This window comes from Salminus brasiliensis, chromosome 1 (genome assembly GCF_030463535.1).
Source record: "Salminus brasiliensis chromosome 1, fSalBra1.hap2, whole genome shotgun sequence".
Classification (NCBI taxonomy): domain Eukaryota; kingdom Metazoa; phylum Chordata; class Actinopteri; order Characiformes; family Bryconidae; genus Salminus; species Salminus brasiliensis.
The window spans coordinates 27,834,990-27,856,812 of NC_132878.1; the positions used below are offsets into that span (position 1 = coordinate 27,834,990).

The 21,823-nt window shown below is 39.1% G+C and overlaps 1 protein-coding gene across 1 annotated transcript in view; it reads right to left on the bottom strand.

The window, feature by feature from the left end:
- ophn1 (oligophrenin 1) overlaps positions 1–21,823 on the bottom strand; it is an 83,174-nt gene that overhangs the window by 32,016 nt on the left and 29,335 nt on the right. The window contains exons 14-19 of the mRNA XM_072676628.1: positions 15,033–15,107; positions 13,010–13,094; positions 12,743–12,801; positions 11,030–11,135; positions 3,946–4,105; positions 2,145–2,283 (exon numbers count right to left, since the gene is read on the bottom strand). Of these exons, the coding sequence (XP_072532729.1) occupies positions 2,145–2,283; positions 3,946–4,105; positions 11,030–11,135; positions 12,743–12,801; positions 13,010–13,094; positions 15,033–15,107 (624 nt within the window). The remainder of the gene's footprint in view (positions 1–2,144; positions 2,284–3,945; positions 4,106–11,029; positions 11,136–12,742; positions 12,802–13,009; positions 13,095–15,032; positions 15,108–21,823) is intronic.

Here is a 21,823-nt window from a genome sequence, read left to right on the forward strand (position 1 = left end):
GTAATTAGTCCTACTGGGGGGTGCTAAGCATGCCTTCAGTGTAATTTTTGGGGAAAAGTTAAAAGTTTTTAAGTGAAAATGGCTGGTAAACACACTCGAGACAGAACCTGACACACAGTTAAAATGTGATGTTAGAGTAAACTAACAGACTGTTAATATTAATTGCATAAATGGTTGTGTGCTCCCTCATTTACTTTTAATGCACCCTTAATGAATGTTCTGGAACTGGCTTTGCTGACTCATCACACACACACACACATTCACAAAACACTAGAGGCACACAAAAGAGCTGCACAATAACGCACCTAGAAAAAGTATGAGGCATTAAACGAATAAGCATGTGCATGTATGTATACTTGCATGTACATACGCATTACAGCTGCAGCGGCTGCCAAGCATATATCATTCTCTACGATCGTAACGTTGGGCAAAATATACTAATATTTAAGCTAACTGATAATGGGGGATCTAATGTTCTGGAAAATGATGGACTACTTTCCAATTTACAGTGAGAGAGCCAAACTACATAACTGAAATTAAAGTGAGAGCTCAAATATCACTTACTCCTTACCCTGAAATCAGTAGTCCATCAGCCAAGACATGTTTATTGTCTGAGGGATCTTTAAAGTTAATGTAGTTAACAAGTAATGGAAGTTATACCCCCTTCATTTAGCACCATGAATGTCTAAACCATTACACTCTCTCCACAAACTGTGTGAAGTCTTTTCAGTAATCCCGAATCGGCTCGCTAATGTGTTTTTTGATACTGTATGAAACGCTGTTGTTTATAATCATGCACTGAAGCATATTAGCAAAATGTGATTTGGTGGGGTATCCACATCCATTACGTTTAACTATTTTAGCCTCATAGTTGAGGTGCAAAGTGGCAGGCTATAACATTCTATGACTTGTAAGCTACATTAGCCTCATAGTTAATGTGCTAATTGGTGGGCTTTAAGCTTCTATTACTTCTTGCTACATTATACTTGCAGCTCTAGTGCTAAGTGAGGGGCTATAAGCTCCTATCACTTATTGGCTGCATTTGCTGCCTGCAAGTGTTAAACTAGAGAAGCAAACTTCAGACACCAAAAGTGTCTTAGTAGATGAACTACATTTGAGGTAAGTGTGTAAAAAATCAGTATCACTGAAGATTTCATTGAAGTTTTTGCTGTACTGTTAAGCTGTAAGTGTACCCGCTCTGTTGCATGCATGTTTTCAGTTACTTTTACCTACATTCTGGAAAGGCAAAGCTCCACCTGTTACACATGTTTGTGCGCTTGCAGGCATTTGTGTAAGTGTATGTGTGTGTGTGTGTGTGTGTGTGTGTGTGTACTTGAGCTCAGAGTTTAGTCTAATTCATAAAAAGGTAGTAATAAAGTAAAATAAAAAAATAGCCATTTGCTAAAGCAAGACGTAGGCTGTATTTTCGTAAAAGCAAGCACAGCAAAACTGCAGACAAATGGCCTTCATTTACTCTGCACATTTCTAACCCCTTCAAAAAAAAACAACATAAATCTGCTCATGAAAACGGTATCATAAAAAACACTTGTAGGCATGCATGAGTTCAGTTAGGTCTTTAGATAAAATTATAGATACTATATCAAACTTAAAAATATGAACAAAACTTGTTCCATTTGCTCCAGAGTGAAAATAATAAAACATAACAAAAGTTTAAAAAGAAAAATAATAAACTTTATCTTAAAAGTGCGAATTACAAAGAAAGATAAAAAAAAAATTAACTTAAATGAACAAAAAACGGCTTTAAAATTATTTACTTAAACAAAAATAATAATAATGGCTGGATCAAAAATTAAACATTTGAAAAATAACTGAAAAAGAGTGAAAAGCACAAAATATATATATTTTTGGAAAACACTTGTATTTAGTTTTGTTTAGTATTCTTATCAATGAAATCATAAATATGTTATTTTTATATAAAAGTAAGTTTAAGAGTGAAAGTAAATGTTGTTATAAACTTGTCATAAACTTGGTCATTTTATAAAAAAATTGGTTGTTTGATTTACTTGGTAAAGATGTTAATAAGATCATAAAAATGTACAAAATGACGTATGAGTAAGATGTCAATAATGATGCCAATGATGAAGATGAGGATGATGAAGGCTGAGAGAGAAAATGCTATTTACTCTCGAAGGCTGGTGGCTGGAGGGAGGGGTAAAGCCTGGGTGGTCGCTTGGAGATTGTGATTGGCTGTCGTCTTCTGGGTGCTGCCCTTGGGGGCGGGACTGGAGGCGCTAAGCTTTCCTCTGGAGGTCCGCTGAAGATCTGAGATTATCAGAAAAAGACAATGAAATTAAACCTGATGGTAAAAAAACAGATGTGACTAAACATCTCAAATAAAATATGAAAAAGGATAAAAAAAAAAAAGAAATTCTAATGCAAAAAGTTAAAAGGTTTCCGTTTGAATTAATTTATCAACTGTAAAGGTGGCCAAACTTTTGTTCATGCCACAGTTACTGTTACATTCAGGAAATATGGCTGGAGGTGCCTAAACACTTGCCTTTCCATGTCCTTAAAATTGTTACAAAAAAAACAAACAAAAAAACAGACACAGAAATTCCAAAAATATTAAAAAAAAAAAACATTTTGAGAAAAATAACCTGCAAAGTTGAGAAACATTTAATAAGATGTACGTTTCTTTTGTGAATCAGACCTAAATTGCCTCACACAGCAATGGCTAGTGGTGTAACAGGCTGTAGATGATGTGATCTGTACAGATCTGCCCCCACGGCACGCATGTGAACAGAGGATTAATTGCCAAACTAGAGATGGAAGGATTGATTGGATATGTATCGGTATCAGTCTATTTTCAGACCAAATATGCAATCAGTTGATTGTTCTCTGCCGATCCTGAGAGCTGATCAATTACGCTAAATAGAAGAGTCATATGTCGTGAGTCACTGTTTAGAGATCTCTGCAGCTTCTCTGCAGAAAATATGGACCTTGTGCCCAGCTGCTAAAAACCCTGTACTGTATTCCGCTGCAATGTACTGGTCAGATTCCACTGAGGTTTTACAGTAAAACAAGTCCTCGGTGTGATCAGATGAGATTTGATTGGACTTTTCTGCATATAAAGCACATCAGCACATACATCAGTTGAGTTTTACTTCCTGCAACTGATGTTTCTCACCATGGTGATAAGGCTCTGGGAGAGTGTGAATGGTTTAGAGCAAGGGTCCGGTTTTGGTCCGGTTTTGGGCTGTTCGTACTCAACCTGATTTCACTCGCCAGTCTGTTAAATGCCAGGAAATCAGCAAACTGTGAACTGAACTCCTCCAGCCTCCGTAGCCCACCCCTGGTTTAGAGGGACAGTGGAGGTTCCACTACGGGGTGGAACAGTAGAAGATTCACACATTCCCGTATCGGCTCTATCTAAAAAGGCAAAGGACTGTTTAAACCGCAAGGGAGTGCGCTGTGAAATACTAGCTATCGTTGATCATCAACAGGTAAATAAGCATTAATCCGCACTCACACACAGAGCGTGAGAAGGCCTGAGAAACCAGTATTCATAACAGTATTAATTACTGGTGTTAATATTTTCATATTTCCAGTGCATACTTATGTTAAATGTGTTTGTGATGCATCTGACCTCCGAATGTGGCCACAATGCATTCAGGGTGTGTTTACACCTGACTTTTCAAGTGGTCCAGTGGTCAAGACTGGTCACTAAAGAGCAAAATACTCTATTTGTCTTCAGCCTTTTTTTGTTTGCTGTTTAAAAAATTATTCAATTCAACGTAATTTGAACCGCAACTTTTGGGATATGCTAGAGATGGCATAAAATGCCAGTCATATTCTGTTACATATCCCCCAACAAACACACACACACATTCCTTTTCTCTTTCACAGCTGAGGACAGATACCAGTTTTGTGTGATTTGGAAACCCAAGCTGCCCACAGTCCATTTTGACTTATTCAGTGTCTGACCTTCTTGTAGTCCTCGATTAAGATCTCAATGACGATGTTCTGGAACTTAATATCCAGCATGGCTGCTACAGTTTCTTCTTCAGCCCTCATCAGCGTGGGGCCGAATATCACCCCCATGTTGGATGCCGTCATCAGATTCTCATTGCAGTGGCCGCACACGCTGGACAAATAGACAACAATGACAACAACACATTAGTACTGGGCGATATATATTGGTACTGGAGTCAGACAACAATACTGCGGTTTAGTGGAGAGCATTAGCTGATCAATAGAAATCTACAGGAAGCAGACTTCTGTGTGTAGAGCCATCCTCTGGTGAAGGTGCCGTTCCTGCTGTGGAATGATGACGGCAGGAAAAGTAAAAGTTCTTTTCAGACAAACAAGGACAAAAGTAGCAATGTAAGTCCCAGAATCTCTCAGCACAGGAAGTGATGTGTGTTAGACTCCAAAAAAAACTGCAGCTCGAAAAGTGAGAGGTGTGAGCTATCATGTTCAGGGGTTGCGAGATGGCTTATCATCATATTCCTTGACATTGAGCTACTTTGCTAAAACATTTACAGCAGCTTGCAGATTAGATTTAGAGCTAAAGATGAAGCAGAAACTAAAACTGCATCTCTGGGCTGAACATGTATCAGAAAACGCACATTAAAACATCTTCGGGGGTTTGATATTGATTTAGGATTAAGATTGATTTAGTAGGATTTGTTTTATACAGAAGGACAGTAGTTTACTGTGATACATTATCTGGTTCTCTGAAACTGCAGTACATATCAATAATATCATTAGTATCCAGAATGAAGCTCTAATAACATTAATATCCAGAATGAAGTTCTAATAACATTAAAATCCAGAATGAAGCTCTAATAACATTAATATCCAGAATGAAGTTCTAATAACATTAATATACAGAATGAAGCTCTAATAACATTAATATCCAGAATGAAGCTCTGATCACATTAATATCCAGAATGAAGTTCTAATATCATTAATATCCAGAATGAAGCTCTAATATCATTAATATACAGAATGAAGCTCTAATATCATTAATATCCAGAATGAAGCTCTAATATCATTAATATCCAGAATGAAGCTCTAATAACATTAATATCCAGAATGAAGCTCTAATCTTTGTGCCATGACAACTGAAAGAACTTTTTGGATGCTGAAAATGTACTTTGTGTAGTTAAATGGTTCTTGGGAGTGGTGGGACACCTTCTGTAGATGGTTTGTAGAAGCATCAAAAAGGCTTGCGCTACTGGTGCGACTCAAAGAATGCCTTTTGCTCAGAGCGAAGTCTGAGGTACATGTAGAAGTGTCTTTCGGGAGTCCTTGAAAGCTTATGTCTTTAAAGCCTCTTGCAACCCGTCTAGCTGTGGGTATTTGGGCAATCAGACGTTTTCTTAAGCGTACACACCACCTTGCAGTGATGTATTTTTGGCGCTTCACCCCAACAAACACATCATTCTTTCTCCAGCTGTGGAGCTCATCTATTTAAGCTAAAACAAGTGACTCATTGCTGACAACAAGCACATCATTTTTCCTGACTGAGCCTGTCAGAGCAAATCTCTGCATTACAGGATGGAATTACATGAAGGTAGTGTACTTGCCCTATGCCGGCCGAACCTGTCGTACCAGCGACACCCTCCGGCTGTATGTACTAAAAATAACAGTTCTTGTGTGGTCCTGTTGCTTTTCCTGCACGGCCAAAGAGCTTTTGCTGTTCATACTGCAGCGCCTTCCCTCTGTTTGTAATGCCAAGTGGACACTGCATGACCCAACAACAGCACACAACATAAATTGCCTGTGATCTGCTGTTATGTGCGCAGTACAGGGGCGACCGCAGATGAACCTCTCACCCACCACTATCCTTTACCCAGAGAAGCCTGAAGGCTGATCACAAAATCCCACGCAAATAAACGTGAGAAGTGTCCATCCAGCTAAACTGGAGCGCAGGAATCTGCTATAGGTGTTGTTTCTGTGCTCCTTTTTTTTCCCAGAAAAAGAAACTCACTGCTCCTACTGGGTCGTAGAAGAGCTTACAATAGACCACCAAGAGCGTGACTCCTTACTGTCTGCTGAACCGCCCTCCTGTCAGCTTTGATGCTGGCGTAAGACCCACCTTAACTGCTGCTGCTTGCCTTCTGTACCGGCTCGACCACCATGGAGCCGCCTGCATGTGCCATACACCCTACGGCCCGATCCAGAAAACCCCACCAGCATGGCGTTCTTTTACATATTCACATCAACGTGGCAATCATCGAACTGATCTTCGTTCCCCATTTCTGTACTCCTGCATATGCATCATCTCTGTATATATATTTGTATATTTGTATTCTGTACTTTTTTTTGCTTATATTTCTATATTTTCATTTTTATATTCTATTCTTTAACTTAAATGTAACTTATTCTATTTTTATTTTCTTCATTTTTATTTTATTTTTCTTTTGCACTTTACTTCATTAAGTTAAGGTTTAGTTAAGTTAAAATGTAGATTTTTATTGTATAGCTTGATGTGAGCAGACTGTCAAAAAAGCATTTCACTGCAAGTTATACTGTGTATGACTATGTATGTGACAAATAAAATTTGATTTGATTTGATTTGATTTGATTTTAATTTGATATGCATATCTCTTCATTTCTTTATGCCCTTAATATGGAAGTTGTTTGAATCTGTCCACTGCTGGATGGAGCCAGTGCCGGATGAATTCCCCTTTTGAGCCAGTGGTTCTTTCTTTCACTCTGAGGGAGTTTTTCCTCTGCTGTGCTCTTTAGGGGCTTGGAACACAATCTCTGTAAAAGTATAAACATGCATGTGTATGTACATAAATCTGATATAATGCTAAATTTAACACATTGGTATAACACCATTTGTTGATGAAACTTTCAAAAAAGTGATATATATAGCTTCAAAAAGGGTTCCACCTTCACTACGAGACACTAAACACTTTTCAGTAGTATATCTAACATAGATATATCGTTTTGGCTTGCGTAGCATCCATGTGCACATTTTCAGTGAGAATTAAAGGCATGAGGTGGTAAGTACAATATCTTGTGTATTGTGCACTGATCTACTTGCCATTACAGCCCAATTAAGGGTCGTTCTCCAGTCACATTCTATATCCATCCTCACCTTCAGCAGTATCTCAGTGAGGGTCTGATTATGCCTTCAGTCGTCTTGACTTCAACATTAAAGTTCTCGGCTGTGTTTCTTACCTCCTCACTGTTCAACTCTCCACCATCGTCACTGGGCAATCTTTCAGGAAGACCAGTGCACTTGGGTTCTATTGGTCACCCTAATCCCTGTACTGAAGTGTACAAAGTGGCATCACACACATAGCTCTAATTCAAACAAGTCTACCGCCACTGTTTTCTAGTAAGTTGAGGCCATGGACAGCCATCACAGCTGTTTACGAGTTCTTTTGGGAACAGAAACATACATTTATGATCATCATTACAGACCATCTGCTAAAGAATGGCCAAGCTGCTTATGTAGCTTCACTAGAACCTTCTGTTTTTCCTCTGTGGCCATGTTCTCGATTACAGGAAGGGCCCCTTCCTCACCATAAATTCTGTTTTCACAAGAAATCTCCATATGTGTTAAGTTAACACAACGGCCTCCACACAAGGTAAGCTCAAGTTTAACTGGCTGCTTCATCATGTTCAGTGTCCAAGACTGTACCTGCCCCTTTTTAGTGAGGTTTTGCCTAAAAGCAACGAATATCTACTGGGACAACTTCAGTTTCAACCTGATCCTTAGGCTGTGCTGTTGTGGTCGGGACTTGGACTCTCTCGCAAAAGTGTTACGGCACAGAACCTGAAAGCTTTCCCACTCCCTTCATGGATCGTTTTCTTTAAATAAGCCTCGATCAATCTTTGGACATCATTCCAAGCCATTTTTCTTCACACACTGTTCTGGTAAGGGCTGTGTCAATAACAGCTGAACCCAATGACACCACCATGAAGATTTCAGCGTCAGACAAGGAATCTTTGGGAAAACAACGCCATATTCCGCTACCTCTTCTGTGAACTTTACATGCTCTTTTTCATGGACACTCTTTTGCCCAGTGAGATGTCCTTTGGCAGGCTGTACATTTTTATGTAGATTTACTGTACTTTTTGATCTTGAGTAATATAGTCAGTCCCCTCTTCTCTCACTCTGTTCTGTGTAGTGTGCAAGATATTCAGCTCCTTTGAAGACTAAAAGGGCACCCACAAAAGCCACGTTGAAAGTGTGTAGCTTGTTGTTTTTCTGTTATATGTATAAAATTCAACAACTTAATGAACCATATACAAACAGATTTTTCTTGGCATCCAGTGAAAGTCTGTACTGTACTGTACTGCCGGTCCTTTTCCTCTTTCCCAAACACAGAATCCAACTTCTCTAACAATGTTTCCACTTCATTCTATCTAGATCCTCTGTTAGTATTACTAAGACGACTCTTCCAGTTAGCAACAAGGCTTTCTTTCTTTTTGTCGGGTTTTGCAACATGTCTTCACAACACATTTCTTTCACAAGCTTTCGTATGATTTCTTTTCATCTAAATGTGGTGGGACAGTACACTTTCCGGCATCCCCTTTTCTGCTAGCACTGCAAACTCATCACAAACATAATTTCAACGTTCACTCATGTTCTTTACCGCTACCATAACTGCCACAGAGTGTGACCCTTGCTCCTTCCCAGGTGGCATCAATTAACCCATACCCAGAAACAACAGTCACTTAACAAAGCAGGAGAGCAGGAGCTGAGAGTCAATAATGTGAATTGGCTGATAAAGAAGTCCATTTTGATTGGCTGTTGGTAAAGTACACTATCAGTAAACAGCCCTGGTAAATCAACACCACCTTGATAAATACCGTGTCTCACATTTTGCGTGGTATAGCACCTTCCTTCCAAATTCTCTTTTTTTTCCACAGGCCTTCCAGCGTATTTACTGTGGACTCCAACTCAGATAGCTCTGTCTACTGTGTGTGTTTCAACTTGTCCAACTGTCGCAACCGCTCTATTTTGTTCTTCGTCTTATCTTTTTGGACCAAGGGCTTCTCCCTGTAGAGATCACATCATTTGCCGATGAATCAACATTCCTACAAATAGCAAGTTTTGGTGAGTTTGGGATGTTTTGTAGCCGCCCTGAATTGGCAGTGCCAACAGAGCTGGCAATGCAAACTGCTTTTTCAGGCAGTGGGGGCCAACTTAGTAAATTACAGGACTTTGTTGTGACCTACACGAGACAGCTTTGTGCTTAGAAGCTGACATTTGTTTTATATCTCCAACCACAGCAGCAAACCAGAGGCTGGTCACATAAAACATTCAGGCCGAACTGGTCTATATCTCCAACTGCCAGCTGACAAGTATCCAAAAGCTGTGCTAAAAGGAAAAGCAATGTACATAATCGGTTTAGTGCCACCTCCCAAGGACTTGGGTATACAGTGCATATTAGGCAGCAAGTAAGTTCTTGGCGTTGATGTGTTGAACGCAGGTAAAACGGGCAAGCGTAAGGATCTGAGCAAATGACAACGGCTAAACAACTGGGTCATAACATCATCAAAACAGCAGGTCTTGTGGAAGTGTTCCTGGTATGCAGTGGTCAGTACCTACCTTGGAAAGTGCTAAAAGTAAGGACAACCAATAGAGTGGGCAATAAAGAATCATAGGTGCCTAAGGTTTATTGATGCGATCCATAGAAGAGACCCACCTCACAACTAATGTATTTGTGCCAGATACCACAGGACACCTTTAAAGGTCTTGTGGAGTCCACGCCTCGACGGGTCAGAGCTGTTTTGGTGGCAGCCTACACATTATTAAGCTTGATGTTTTAACATTATGGCTGATCGGTCTACCACCACAGTTCAGGATATTTAGCGTGGCATTCTGTAGCAGTGAGGTTTGAAACAGCAGGTGCATGTACAGACCTGTGAAGTTAACCGCTAGCAACTAACACCTAAAAGTGTTAACGGGCAGAATGGTCCCGGCACAGCAGCATAAAGCACCTAATGAAGTGAAAAAGAGAATGAGGGGTGGAGATTTGGGAACTTGAACCATTTGGGTACATTTCATGCACACTCAAAGACAGCTTGCAAAAGCCTTAGGTATGTAATTATAGGCATTTGCCCTGGCAAGAAAACACACAGAACATGTGGGTGTGTACGCAGGTCTCTTTGTGAGAGAGAGTGTTATTAACTCTATCTAACCTACTGGATGGCGTGTGATCCATTCAGAGAGCTTGTGTTTGTCCTCCTTAACTCGCGGCACAAGCTAATACTTTTTGAAATTGGGTAAGTATTTTTTAGTTTTAATATTCGAGATTAAGTAACATTAATAATATTTGACAAGATAAAGTGTGTTTCAGCTCTAACCATTAATGAACATTTCAGCTGAAATCAGAGTGACCGCAAATGCCACAACTTCCCCCATTGGTGAGGGTATCTGTAAGATACTGAGAGATTAGTTGTACAGGCTCTAAACACTCTGATAAATCCGCACAAACACTATTAATACAATATAGCTCTGTGCTGTTTGAAGCAGACAAGCTTTCCAACCGAAACACACCAAAATATTTATTTATTTATTTATTTTTTAATATCAGCCTTTTTCTGACCAAGCTGTGTTCTAAATGTGAATGGCTGTGAATGGATATTGGGAGGGCCTTTCATCGAGTCCATTAGGGGTCTTAATTACAGTAACCATACATAAAGCTACCTCCACCATTCGTAAAGCTGTACTTTAGCCTGGCTAGCGCTCACTGTGAGTTGCTGATCTGCTTCAAAGCAGTGTTCTATAAGAGGCACTAAGAGGGAGGTTCACATAATACAGGCTATTAGAATTCTTAGAAGGTCTATGATTTCTACACACAACTCAGTCATCAAACACACTTACCATGAAACAAAAAAGCATGTTCTACTGGAACCTGACTAACTATTTAAAACACTGAAGTCACTGTACATTTTACTCCGTATTACTTTGTGCTCTGATCTTCACTAGTTGGTGTACGACACATTTGGGCACAACTGCATTTAAGATTTAAGACAGCGACAGAGTGAAAGTGAAAGCAAGTACGAGAGAGTGTGGGTGTGGGTGAGCTTTTACCTGACCAAGTGTTTGATCAGCAGCTCCAGCATATTTCGGTTCTGCTCTGGAAGTTTGTACACCAGAGAGTGAACAGCCCCTGAACGATAGTCCAGATTTTCCGACTCTAAAGCACGCACACACACACACACACACACACACACACACACACACACACACACACACACACACACATTTACTATTTTCCCATCTGTTTTTTATAATAAAACATAACACAACCACAAAGCACTATTATTCAGGCCAAAAGCAAATACAGTATTTGATTAAATTCTTCTTTAGAGACCTTAAATGAACTTCACCCAGACTGTCTACATTCAGCATTGAAAGCCTGGACATGTGAATGGTCTAAATTTCACCAAATTATACATCCTTCATTCAAGATTTCCACAGCAGCCCTAAAAGGCCAATTTTCAAATTTAGCTCTGAGGTTATTCTGTTAAACTATAGTTAAAACTATACCCCTCCCCCCAATCAGTGTTGTTGTTGAAACCTATTTGGAAGGAAATGTGTATTATATACAAAACCGGAAGCGAACAGGATTTCATCTTTGTAGGTGAGGAGCAAGTCAACATTAAAAGTGCTTGTATTTTGTTTAAAGGTTATTTTATTTATTTCGTCTTGAAGAAAGCTGCAGTTGTGTTGTCTGTTCATCCTGTCTTTGTGGAGAGGCGTGGATTGCTTCCATAGCAAGGGATTTGGGTCCCATTTTACCCCTCATTGCTCCCCAGCAGCCCAACATAGTCACAACATTGCACATAGAGAGCCAAGTTGTCTCCGCTGCAGAACTGCAGAAAAACTAGGTTCTAGAACTACAGTCTGTTTGTTCTAGAAAAGGCAGAATTGCCTCTTTAGAATTACAAAACTGGGTTTAGGAACTGCTGAACTGCAGGTTCTAGAAATGCAAAATGGCTTAAAGGCTCATTAAGGCAAGTTATCGGCTTTCACATCTGTGTGTGTGTGTTTGGGGTAGTGTTTCGTGTACACTACTGAAAGAGAAAGGAAAAAAACACCAAAGAGGAATTTCCCCTCTCCCTCTCCTCTCTTTTTTTTTTTTTTTTTTCTTATAAACAGAGAATATAACTGTCCTGAAATAACCCCATCAACACACACACTCACACACACACACACACACAGAGTTACATAGCTGTTGCGGAATCTCTGAAACCTTTCTGTTTTGTATGTATATATGTGTGTGCGCAGAACATCTATAAACACTGTGGGACCTAATATTGTGTATATGTATTCTACAGTGTGTTCTAGAACTGCAGAGCTATGGATCCTATGGATTGCTGAACTGTGGGATCTAGATGGACAAAAGCATGAATTCTAAAAGTGTGTGAACTGGAGATGCAAAAGAACGAACTTCAGAGCTTCAAAACCCATGCAAAGCTGTGAATTCTGGAGCCTCTAACTGTGGGTTCTCTGGGAATCCAAAGCCGAGCGTTCTAGATGTAGTCATATATGGATTCTAGATCTCCTTTAAAAAATATATCATTGAACTTCAGAACTCTTAGGGGTTCTGGATATGCAAAAGTAAGGATTCCAAACTAAGGAACGGTGGATTCTAGAAGTATTCAACTTTAGAAAATTGAAATGTTAAACTGTGGGACGTTAAACCAAAATCTATATATCATACTGTAATATATGTATTAATAAATAAATAAAATTTATTTCATGGAGGAGGATGTGAGAGGTTGAATGATGTGCTCATACTTGCAGCACTGATGAGCTCCCTGTGCAGATTGTAGGTCATAAGTGGTTCACTCAGGCTCCTGTAGGAAAATGCACACATGCACAAACACCCATTGGAACACATACAAAAAAAACATGCCTTACAGTTCACAATTCCAGGTAGAAATGCTTGTTTATTTATCTCTATGTGTGTGTGTGTGTGTGTGTATGTGTGTGTGTGTGTGTGTGTGTGTGTGTGTGTGTGTGTGTGTGTGTGTGTGTGTGTGGATGTCTGGGTGGGTGACTCACCGCAGATAGAACTTCATGGCACTGGTAATGGTCTTAATATCCCATTCACTGCTGTTTAAATCAACGTCACCTGGACACTTGGAGTCTACAAACAGTAAAACAAACAGGATTGCTCAGGTTCCCCCCACTTTACCCAAAATGTAGATGATTAGCTAAGACTTCTCCTTTCATTTATACATGACAATAAGTTTAACCATCTGGACATTTGATCTTCATGTGAACAATACTGAGAAATGGAGATGGAATAACTACACACATTAAACTGAAGAAGGTCATTGGAATTGTAAATGGAAAAAGTTAGCACACCCCCATCCGAATGGCGATTCAACATGCCTAAAATTAGTATCAGGTGCGGCACATCAGCTGCAGATAATTAGAACATAGATTTTGGAAGAGGCTGCCTTATTTAAAGACTTGACTGTTAAAGTGAGTGGAATCACCATGAGCAGACCCACAGTTGATGCCTTCAGGAAGAAGAGAAGTCTGAGAAAGGATTTTAAAAAACCTCAGAACACTTAGAAATCACTCATTCTCCTGTCCAGATAATAATGTACAAGTAAAAGAACAGCTAACATGGCCAGATCAGGCCTTCTTAGGAAGATCAGCCCAAGATCAGACCCCAGGATGCGTAAAGAAGTCTTCAACAATCCTAAAATGTCATCTCTGGACGTACAGGCAGCTCTTGCCACAATTGATGTCAAAGTACTTTCTCTACCATCAGAAAGAGATCAAACAAGTTAGATTTTCATGGGAGGTGTGCTAGGAGGAAAACTTGCTGTCAAACAAAAACTGCAGGGCAAGTTTTCCAGAGAACCCTTAGACAAAGACCAGGACTTCTGGAATGATGTGTTTTTCACAGATGAATCCAAAGTTGAATTATTTGGGTATGGTAGAGGATGACATGTTTGGTGCAAATACACAGCATTTGGACACAAGAACCTCATATTAACTGTGAAGTATGGAGCCGAGTTGGACCATGAAGCATGACAATGTCCAAGTACATGAAGCATGACATTTCAGAACTCTGCATTTCTTTCTTTTGAGCAATTCCTTGATGGGTTTCATCAAGGAATTGCTCAAAAGAAAGAAATGCAGAGTTCTGAAATGGCCAAGACAAAACCCGGATCTTACACCTGTGGACATGCTGTGGGGTGATTGGACACAGGCTGTACATGAACGGAATCCCTTAAACATCACACAGCTGAAAGAGTTCTGCATGGAGGAGTGGGTAATTTTTTTTCTCAGTCAACGTCAGAGACTGGTAGGCGGTAATAGGAAACGTCTACTGAAGGTTTTTTCAGCCAAAGGGAAAATATCAGATATCAAATATCTAATTACAATGGCACCTGTTAACGGGTGAAGTATATTAAGCAGCAAGTAAACAGTAAATTCCTGAAGTTTGGAGTTCCTGATGTGTTGGAAGCAGGAAAAAATGGGTAAGTTTGAGGATCTAGGGAATTTTGACAAGAAACAAATTAAAATAGCTTGAGTTTTAATTTAACAGAGACAGTACATCTTGTGTCCTCAGTATGCAATAAGTACCCATCAACCTATTAGTGGTCCAGGGAAGGACAACCGGTAAACCAACAAAAATGTCAACAATGTTGTATTCTGTATTTTTTTTTTTTGCTTTTATTTCTATATTTTCATATTTTTATATTTTATTCTTTAATTTAAATGTAACTTATTCTATTTTTATTTTCTTCATTTTTATTTTATTTTTCTTTTGCACTTTTGCACTTTACTTCATTAAGTTAAGGTTTAGTTAAGTTTAAATGTAGATTTTTATTGTATAGCTTGATGTGGGCAGACTGTCAAAAAAGCATTTCACTGCAAGTTATACTGTGTATGACTATGTATGTGACAAATAAAATTTGATTTGATTTGATTTGATTTGTTCCCAAAATTTAAGTTGCTTGTATGTAATAAAATTTTAATCCAAGGAACCAATAAGAAACCTTGGTTATCTGTGTTCTTTACAAGCCAGAAGAAACAGCAGATGTTCTATGGGTTACTCTCTCACCAAAAAAAGCATTCAGCAGCTTCTGTACTTGGATGTTGCTGCCGACCGTCCTATACACTCCTTCTTGAGTCAGCCCTGAGAGAAAGAGAGAGAAAAACAGGAAGTGAGAAATAAAAAGGGGAGAGAATTAGGCAGGACTTGGTGTCAAAAAGAAACAGAGAGTGCTGTAGAAGGAAAATCAGGCCAGTGCAGTGGAAAAGTACAGCAATTCACTGGAGCAACCAAGACAACCAGCACTTGGCCAATGCTAGCCCAATGCAAGCCACGTATTGAGTTCTATGTTGGTGAGTGACTTGTATTCATCAGGTTGCGGTGCACACTGCAGCTTAACGCCAGGCCCAAACAAATCAGACTCATTCAGAACATTCCATATGTTAATAATATCCACACAAAACCATTAGCACCACTGCTATGCTCTCACTAATTCTACAGTCAACTGCCTCTGCACCACCCTGCCAACGTATACAGTTTCATATAACCATTTCTGCTAATATATCACTTACAAACCTAATTTCTCAAAACAGGCAACAAGAGCAGAAGAAACAAAAACCTTCTTGACTTGAAGGCATTTCTAATGGTCCATAAATCATTTCATTTTAAGACAGTGTAAAAAACAACTGCCAGATTCAAATGACCTCAATAATTGAAAAAAAGGTGAGTTGTGGCAGTCAGTGACAGTGTCAGTATGTATGTTTACTAATTCTCAAACTACATAACTATTACTTGGTGATGTAATGTGATGTGTCAAATACAGAAACAGTACGTCCATCACAACTTGATGCAGAACCCTTTTCTGCTGCTCGCGGGCATAAATCAATTTCCTCTGCTGTTCTTATAGACCCTTCTGCTTTCGATTGATTTTTTTGTATTTTGTATTATTTTTATGAAATTAATTTGACACAAAATGCAGTAGTGGAAATGGGTTCTCCTTTATTTTTTACATTTAACTCACAGATTTAATCACGGCATGATCATAAACCTGTCACTGCTTGCTCTCTCAGCACTTTAGAAAACAGCTGATGTGTACATGTTTTTGCTGTCCCAATAAGTCCATTTACTCTGAGCTCATACTTGTCCCTAATGTGCTGTAGCCTAGAATAATTTGAGACAGTTTTAGTAGTTTTAGACAGGTAGTGACCCCGATATCACAGTATTATGGGAAATAAAGTTTCTGTCTTTTATTCTAATTCATATCAGCTCCTCCAGTTGCTGTCAGTACAGTGTCCTTATGCTGCTTAATGCACATGTCACAGGGTAGAAGTTGGGTATAACTTCAGTTTATAGCAAGTGTATGAGTGTATAGTCAATGTCAAAACGCAGCTCTGTGGGCCTTTGTTAAGGTGAGTGTGTGTGTGTAATACCAATATAGCCTGAAAATATTTGGTTATTGCTTTGGGGGGAGGTTTTAAAATTTATGTAGTTACTTCATTTGGATTACACTAGTGTGTTCTAGAGAAACATCTTTAAACATTACTGTCATTACCACCACACCACCAAACACTTCTTATGAGCTCACCAAGCCCCCTGCTTGACTATACCTTATACATTTTGCATGGAAATGGGGTCACCTGACCACAATATCTGGTGTAAATTCCTCTGAAATATTTAATAGATAGCTTTGTTAGTTGTGAAGTTATAATGTGTGAAACCTTCTAACAAGCTTAAACACATATTTCACAAAATGTGCTCACTATGCCATCTATTTTTAAGAAGGCTGATCTGGTATGTAGGTCCGGATTAGGACCGTATAAGGGCTTTGGCAACTCCATAGCCTAGTCCAAAACACTGAAACAGCTACTCTGAGACGTGAAGATCTACTGTTTTTTTTTTTTTTTCTTCAAACTGACTGGAGCACACTTAGAGGAGAACACTAGCTGCTAATTCTGTTCTATCAGCTCAGAGACTCCCATGCTAAAGCATCATTTTGCATGTGGTACAAATATGAAGAGGAATTTCCTTTTTTGGGGGGGGGGGGGGGGGGGTCCTTTTTTGTCCTTTGAAGCAAAGAAAATATTTATTTCTGCTACTATTTTCACCTGTAGTAGATTATGGGAATGTCATTCATATGCATGGACCTGGGGAATGCTTACACTAATTAGACAGTGTGTATCAAGGAGCTCTAGGATTTATTACTAACTGAAGGGTCACTGTGTTCTTTATGAAAGAGCAGCTTTCATAGACCACATAGAGACTTATTCACTGGTCTCCTTTAATGTACCAATGCAACATTGGCTTATTACCATCTTACTTAAGTCATTTTAGTACACAGAAAGGATTCAGCAATTATCTACATTCACAAAAAATGTATCTTCTGTATTGTGCATACTGAACTAGGACAACATGCTTCTAGTTACGCAGTTCCTGGACTGGAAAATGCTTCAGGACGTTTTCAAACATAAGGAACTGATACCACTGACCCGTTTCAAAAATATGCTCCTTTCTGCGTAACAGTGGGCAAAACTGTTTGCGAGGGTTTTAAATAAATAATGTTTATTAACGTTTTGGTTTTTTTTTAAGTGATGTAATGTTTTTAATATCTGTCTATGTAGGAACAAAGTATTATACTGATAGTTGAATCATGTAGGGCTGTGCATATGACAAACTTTGAAATGAACAATTTGTTAAACGTGCTGGTGGCTATATTGGCCAGTACACTCATATAAAAGAGACTTTCCTGTTTGAATAAAAGCTAATTAATTATTTAATAAATAAATAAATAAAAGCGGGCTCCTGCTGGGTTGGAATAAAAACCTGCAGCAATGTCGGCCCTCCGTGGGTAAGCTTGGATGTCCCTAGATTAGGGAAAAAAAGTTTTTTTGTACACTTCTGGCAACCACAGCTGCCATGACCATTAAACACACATAAAAAATATTTACAGCAATACCACCTTGTTAAAGGTAACACTATAAAAGTATAAAAGTAAGTTCTGGCTCTTAGTTTAACAGCACAGATCTGCATATTCAGTCTGCAGTGTTTTTGTTTTTTAAATTGTACTTTATTTCACTGTACACTTTATAGCCATGGAACAAATGTACAGTATTGCAGTCAAAACTGGAGCAGCGGTTTCACGGCAAAGGTCTGGTAATCACAGCTGTAACAATTTTATACATTTTTTATATTTTATTACACCTTTTCTATATGTGGGAACAATTTGTAAAAGGTGCTGCTGGCTGTATTGGCCAGTAAACTTCTGTAAAATAGATATTTGATCTCAGTGAGATTTTCCTGTTTAAATAAAAATAAATAAGTAAATAAATAAATAAATGAATAAATGTGAGCTCCTGCTGGGTTGGAATGAAAACCTGCAGCCACAATGACCCTATGTGTATAAGACTGGATACCCCTGTATTTTTTTTTTTTTACACACTTCTGGAAACCACAGCTGCCAGGACTAAATATTTACAGCAATACCACCTTGTTAACGGTAACACTATAAAAGCAGACACAAGTTCTGGCTGCTAATGTAACAGAACTCTGCACTTAAGTCTGCGGTGGTGGGTTTTTGTTTTTTTTGTGTATGTTACTGTTCTTGCTGTTTCTTCACTGCAAAATATACAGCTATAGAATAAATGCTATATTATAGCCAACACTACATCTTAATCTACAGATGTCAGTTAATTAACAATATTTATTATATTTATTTGCATATTTTATAAAGGCATGTATTACTTTCATCCAGTATACATAGATGATCCATGCCTGTTCTTGTATGCCGTTTGTGTGTGTGATTCCGAAGACAGTATGATATCAGTGCAGACACTGACACTTAAATACAGTATGATATCAGTGCAGATACTGACACTTAAATACAGTATGGTATCAGTGCAGACACTGACACTTAAATACAGTATAATATCAGTGCAGACACTGACGCTTAAATACAGTATGGTATCAGTGCTGATACTGACGCTTAAATACAGTATGGTATCAGTGCCGATACTGACACTGAAATACAGCATGGTATCAGTGCTAATACTGACGCTTAAATACAGCATGGTATCATTGCACTGACACTTAAATACAGTATGGTATCAGTGCCGATACTGACACTGAAATACAGCATGGTATCAGTGCTAATACTGACGCTTAAATACAGCATGGTATCATTGCACTGACACTTAAATACAGTATGGTATCAGTGCACTGACACTTAAATACAATATGATATCAGTGCTGATACTCATACTTAAATACAGTATGGTATCAGCGACGATACTGACACTTAAATACAGTATGATATCAGTGCAGATACTGACACTTAAATACAGTATTGTATCAGAGCTGATACGTGTTTGCAAAAGAAGTGTCCAAGCTCCATCCGGCAGCACACTGCTGCCCTCTACTGGTTCCGTGTGTATGTGCGAGTGTTTATGTATATGGCTTGTTGTCAGATGCATGCTGTGCGTGTGTGTTTGTGCGTGTGTGTGAGAGATTGAGTGTGTAAAACATGTAGTCAAACACGCTGACTTCTGTTCCCCACACTTCTGTAAAAAAAAAGAAAAATGCTGCTTTGCAGCTCAACCAGACTGAAACTCAATTTTTAACAAAGTATACCTAATAAATCACCATCACAATAAATCTACCAACTGCCCAAACTACACTGATGATCAGCCTGTATTATTCTTGTAAGTACTCTTGCAATAAATTATGTTAAATTAAAAGAATATCTCCCGTTTGAAAAGTCACAGTTTGGCCATGTCTGTGTTATTTCACTAAAAAGCCCATATAATGGAAAACAATGGAATATGATGGAATTTTTTGGACTTTCCCTCACCTTTACTGAAATAAACAAGTGATCCGTAAACACCGTAGTTTTAAAACACACAGTTCCCCAGCATATACAGTTCAATGACTGTTTAGCCCAACTCACATGAGGTGAGTGCTTTGTGATAGAGGTACAACATAGAACGGCCAATCCGAACAGAGCTTATTTACATATATTCATCTTAAAGGCTAGGTAACAGGCACAGCCTGTTCATTTCTAAGGTATAAGGTGAAGTTGCAAAGTAGTCATGTAAAAATTATTTATGAGCATGTTTATGTTTCAAATTGTAGGTGACGAATATCAACATACAACACAGATACTGTAGGATATGGGTCCTTTAAATCTCTTGGAACACACTGTGATATATTGAATTTTTTGTAAAAGACTAAACTTGGGTGTTAAGTGAAGCGTTTAGAAAGCTTTTTAAAAAGCAGAAATATGATACAACACCCCTCAACAATCGCCACAGTGCACTTCTAACACCTCTCTGAGAACTGTCTGTCGTGGTCTTAATATTCTTAATGAAGGTGTGTGATGGACAGCCTTCGGTCACCAACAAACCAAATTTAGTTTACGTTACCATGGCACCGCACAGATGTTTAAGCCTTTTACTTTGAACTGTGGTTGTGATTTCACAGATCTTTAGGCCCAAATCCATATATAGATGCAGGGTGGCCAGTCGTCCTTCCAATTCCTCTCTGCTTTACCGTGGCATACGGGGAGTGGCTATGTGTGGATGGTGAGCCACGGATATCTCCAGGTATGGTGCTACACTGGGACCTCCTGTCCTTCCTAGCAACCAGCCGATAAATTCCACGGTAAAGCGGGAAGGTGACAGGCATCAGATGGACTCAAGATTTAGCTTTCCAGGTTTAGCTTTAGCCTTAGCTTTAGCTCTTCAGTTTGCTCAGACTCAAGGAAAAGGCAATGCCATGTCCACGTTTAGGACTACCAATTCCAAACTGAGAGGAAAACAATACTGGTGAAATACAGCAGACATCTGTTAGACTTTAGGAAGATTGCCCTGAGGAGCCAGATTAACATATTTAGAAAGAAAACTCAGATGTAGGTTCACAGGGGGGGTCACAAGTAACTCCAGCTATAAGAAAGTCAAGCTCCAACTTCATGCAAATGAACTAGTTTGAATAAGACTAGTAAAGAGACTGTGTGGAAAGTGCAGACTGTAAACTTCCACTCAATCCCACATCTGTGTCTGTAGGAAAGAAGAAGGGGAGAGACTTTTTTTATGAACTGAATTTGATGAAGCTGGAGATCTGGAGCTCTGTTCACTTTCTGGTTCACTGTGCACTTTAACCCGGGACTATAACAATAATTAAATCGGTTCAGGGTTCAGGGTGAACACAAGCGAGTGGATATCCAGGTAAAATGAATCGGACAGATCTGGCTTAATTACCAGGAGATCAGTGGGAGGCTGATGTTTGAACTGATACATTACTGGGAAACTCCAGGAGGCTCTAGATCCCAGTGAGCAGAGTGGAATTCCTCACCACTACAGTTTAACAACTTTAATCTTTTCAAATTTTCCCAACTTACTAATTTCCAGTCCTCTCACTAGCTAGGACTCCCCCTATCTTATGTTGCTACCAGAACTGGGAGGGTGAAGCCTAGTAGATGCCTTCTCCGAAACATGTATTGCTCCTGCATCTCTAAAAACTGTTGGATGGCTGGGACAAAGCCAGCGCTTAGACAGCTACACCACTCGGAAGACCAAAGGATTGGATTTAGTACATGATTCTAGAGAGGAGCGGTAAAATGCACCCTGCAGTTGGGCAGGGCTTCGGTGCAAAAGCTCTACAGTAAACAATGAAGAGAAGCTGTTTGCCAGTAAAAATGCTGTGGGAGTGGATTTTCAGAAAGTAAAAGCTAACAGTTATTCTTGCCGAGGACGTCACAACCTGTTTAACGGGACTTTAACGGTAAATGTGATTGTGTGCGTCACAATAAATGATGAACTTGAGCTGTTTAGGATGCTTGACATATTTTATTCCTTCACTGCCAGCACAAA